This window comes from Antrostomus carolinensis, unplaced genomic scaffold (genome assembly GCF_000700745.2).
Source record: "Antrostomus carolinensis isolate BGI_N321 unplaced genomic scaffold, ASM70074v2 scaffold7062, whole genome shotgun sequence".
NCBI lineage: Eukaryota > Metazoa > Chordata > Aves > Caprimulgiformes > Caprimulgidae > Antrostomus > Antrostomus carolinensis.
The window spans coordinates 31,136-34,599 of NW_010300127.1; the positions used below are offsets into that span (position 1 = coordinate 31,136).

At 53.4% G+C, this 3,464-nt stretch overlaps 1 protein-coding gene across 1 annotated transcript in view; it reads left to right on the plus strand.

The window, feature by feature from the left end:
* Positions 1–2,257, plus strand: part of LOC104521121 (calpain-15) — a gene marked incomplete at its 3' end in the record, with an annotated part of 6,263 nt that extends 4,006 nt beyond the window's left edge. Inside the window, 2 exon segments of the mRNA XM_010163021.2 lie at positions 1,532–1,750; positions 2,081–2,257. Coding sequence (XP_010161323.1) covers positions 1,532–1,750; positions 2,081–2,257 — 396 coding nt within the window.
* Positions 2,258–3,464: the final 1,207 nt, after the last annotated feature.

A 3,464-nucleotide genomic window follows, 5' to 3' on the forward strand; every position in this document is an offset into this window, starting at 1 on the left:
GATATTGGTAGTGACCACTTCTCTAAAGCAATTAGAAGTATGTGAAGGGAGATATCACACTATCAAGGTAATGAACTCGTTAGGCGGGCTTTCCTGGCGCTGGGGAACCACACTGCTGCTGCTCTTGCATTGTCTCCATCATCAGTGCTGGTGAGGTCCCTGGGCTCACGTCCAGGCTCCTGCAATCCTGCTGAGACCTTGGCCATGATACTGGTGAGGCTGAAGGCTTCTTCCACCTCTGCTGCTTGGAAAAGCACTGCAGCAACTCCACAGGAGACCGAAAGCTTGTGATGCCCACAGGCATCTTGTGGGCTGCTGCCTTGCTCTGCACAGTGAGTTCCTGGGGAGCCCCGGCTGCACCCCAAGAGGTCAGTGTATGAAGCTGGGATGTGGTGAGAGGAGGTGGCTGCTCATCAGCTGCACAGAGCAGATGCTTCCCCTGAGAAAGCCAACAAGTCTTGGGACGTGTCCTTTTTGGCCCACACTGGTATTGAAGCAGTGACACTGATCAGCTGAAACTCACCCTTCTGCAAAGGAGAAGCTGGAAGTGCTAATTGAGGCACCGTGTAGCAAGTGTTCACGTAGGATTGCAACAAAGGAGGGAGGACAACTACTAGTTCGGTGTGTGTAAAAGCTAATTGAAATTAGAGACGGCTTTTGCTGAAAGAATTTAATTTCATTTCATTAATAATAACAAAGAAATCCCTGTCCTTATTTCACCCTGTGTTAAACGGTCTGAAAAAGCCACCCTTCTCCCCTGGGTGAAGTTCTGTGCTTCAGTCCTGTGTCGGTGGCTAATACCTATGGGATAATTAGCCCTTCCTATTTTATTGTCCTTCCTATTTTATTGTCCATCCTATTTTATTTAACACACAGCAGCTCATTACAGGAGGGCTCGGCCATGGGATGCCCTCACTCTGGAGTTGCCTGCCTGTCTGTGGTCAGGGCTCAATCCAATTGCAAAAGGTGCCCCTGACATCCTCCGTGGCTGTGCCTCAGGGGTGGCACAGCACTGCCGAGCCCAGCATGTCCCCTCCAGAGCAGGGACAGTCCAGTCCTTAGCACAGGGCTTGGGTTGAGGAGCGTTTCCTTGCCAGGTGGCTCCTCAGAGCCTCGCTGCTCATGTGCTTTGCCACTTCGAGAGGCAGCCAAGGTCCCCCACGGTCCAGCTTTTAGCACCAGCACAAAGTGTGAGACAGTCCCTGCTTGGGGAGGTTCCTGTGAAACAGAAAAAGCCAGGTTTGAGTCACAGTCTGGAGCTTGGGGCCCAGAGAGGTGAGGTGGCTCGTGGCAGGGCTGAACCTGCACAAAATGCAGCTGTGCCGTTGCCAGCAGACGCCTGGTCCCAGAGCTGCTCCCCGGGACGGCATCGGAAGGGGCTGCCTGGGCTGGGCAGGAGGGCTGGGGGCTCCGCTCTTGCTCCTGGGGTTCAGGGGGAGGCTTTCCAGGCCAGCCCTGTCCCCGGAGGCTGCGGGGAGCTGTGTGCTGCACAGCTGCACACTGATGCTCTCCTTGCCTTTCGCTCTCGCAGAACAAAGTCAATTTTGTAGATGACAGTTTCCACCCTGGACCTAAGTCCGTGGGATTCCCGGAAGGCGACAGCGTGCAGCAGAGGGGGAAACAGTGGCTGCGACCCCACCAAATCAACTGTAGCATCTTCAAGGACCGATCGGTGAAGTGGTCAGTGTTTCGGACGCCCAGACCCTCGGATATCCTGCAGGGACTGCTGGGAAACTGCTGGTAAGGGGGAGTGACACCCTCCTGCCCCTTCCTCCTTCCCCCCCCACTTCATCCTTCTCCAGATCAGAGCCCTCAACCCTACTCAAACCCATTTATACCCCCAGGCATGTACCCCATCCTCTGCCTCACCCCTTACCAAGCGGCTGCGGACTGCAGTCCCCTGCGCTGCATATCCTGCAGGGACTGCTGGGAAACTGCTGGTAAGGGGGAGTGACACCCTCCTGCCCCTTCCTCCTTCCCCCCCCACTTCATCCTTCTCCAGATCAGAGCCCTCAACCCTACTCAAACCCATTTATACCCCCAGGCATGTACCCCATCCTCTGCCTCACCCCTTACCAAGCGGCTGCGGACTGCAGTCCCCTGCGCTGCCCGACTGGTGGAGAGGGTGATGATCACCAGGACGCTGTGCCCAGAAGGTGCCTACCAAGTGCGGCTGTGCAAGGACGGCACGTGGACCACGGTGCTGGTGGATGACATGCTGCCGTGCGATGAGTGTGGATACCTCCTCTTCTCACAGGTCAGAGGGGGAGCAGGGGTGCTGGGGGGTGGGCAGTGCTCTGGGGGCACTGGGAGGTTCATCCCTGGCTCTCCCAGGACTGATGGAGGCAGGGGGAAGAGGTACCGCTGTGGTTCACGTGAGGCCCCTACTCTGTGCTGCCTTTTTGCTGCACCCTCAGGAGAGCTGAACTCTTTGGGGCCATCACAGAAATCTGTGTAGGGACCTTTGGGCATTTTCCAGACTTGGTGGTTTCACTCCTTTGACTGCAGCCAAACACAACCGCTCACTCGCTCTCCCCTCACCAGGGAGTAGGGGAGAGAATTTGAAAGGTAAAAGTAAGAAAACCCGTGGGTTGAGATAAAAACAATTTGCTTATTGAAATAAAATAATAATGATGATAATAGTAATAACAGGATATACAGATGAGTGATGCCCAGAGCAGTTGCTCACCACCTGCTGACCTATGTCCAGCCTGTCCCAGCCAGAGATCCTGGAGCAGAGACCGTCCCCAAACCCAAACTGCAATCCCAGAAGAGTGAGAGCCCAAGTGATCCCTGAGAGAATCCCCCCAATTTCTGGTCAGCCCTGGTTAATATACTGCACATGACGTGATATGATCTGAAATATCTCACTGGCACATCCAAACGCCAATTTGGGGTTTGCCATTTACTACACATCTCCCCTCTCACTCCTTTGCACCTGCAAACTACCCAAACACCATGACCTTGAGCTCCAGCAGCAGCTAATAACATTAGTACTTTATCAATGTTCTTCTCATAACAAATCCCACAACCCCCATCAGTCCTTTGCACTTGCAGATTGGCAAAACACAATGTCCTTGGATTTCCAGCAGCAACTAAAAACATTAGTACCATATAAATTTTTTTCTCATAACAAATCCCACCCTGAACCTAAACCACAACTCTTCCAGCTGCTGAGAAGAAAATTAACTTTATCCCAGTGAAACCAGGACACCAGGCTATGATGGAGAAGTTTCATTTCCAGTTGCTTTTCCCTCACTCCTCCCTGCACCGCAGCCACTTGACTCGCAGGAGGAGCTGGCCTTATTCTTCACAGCAAAAGGAAAATATTTTAACCTGTGTGTTTTGCACTGCGAGGGGCTGAGGGAAGCTGTTTCTTTCCTCTGTGGGGAAGTCTGGCAGCTTGGCTGTGCCAGGGAGAGGGAGACAAATCAGCCTTGTTTCAAGCTGGTTGCTCTGAGCAG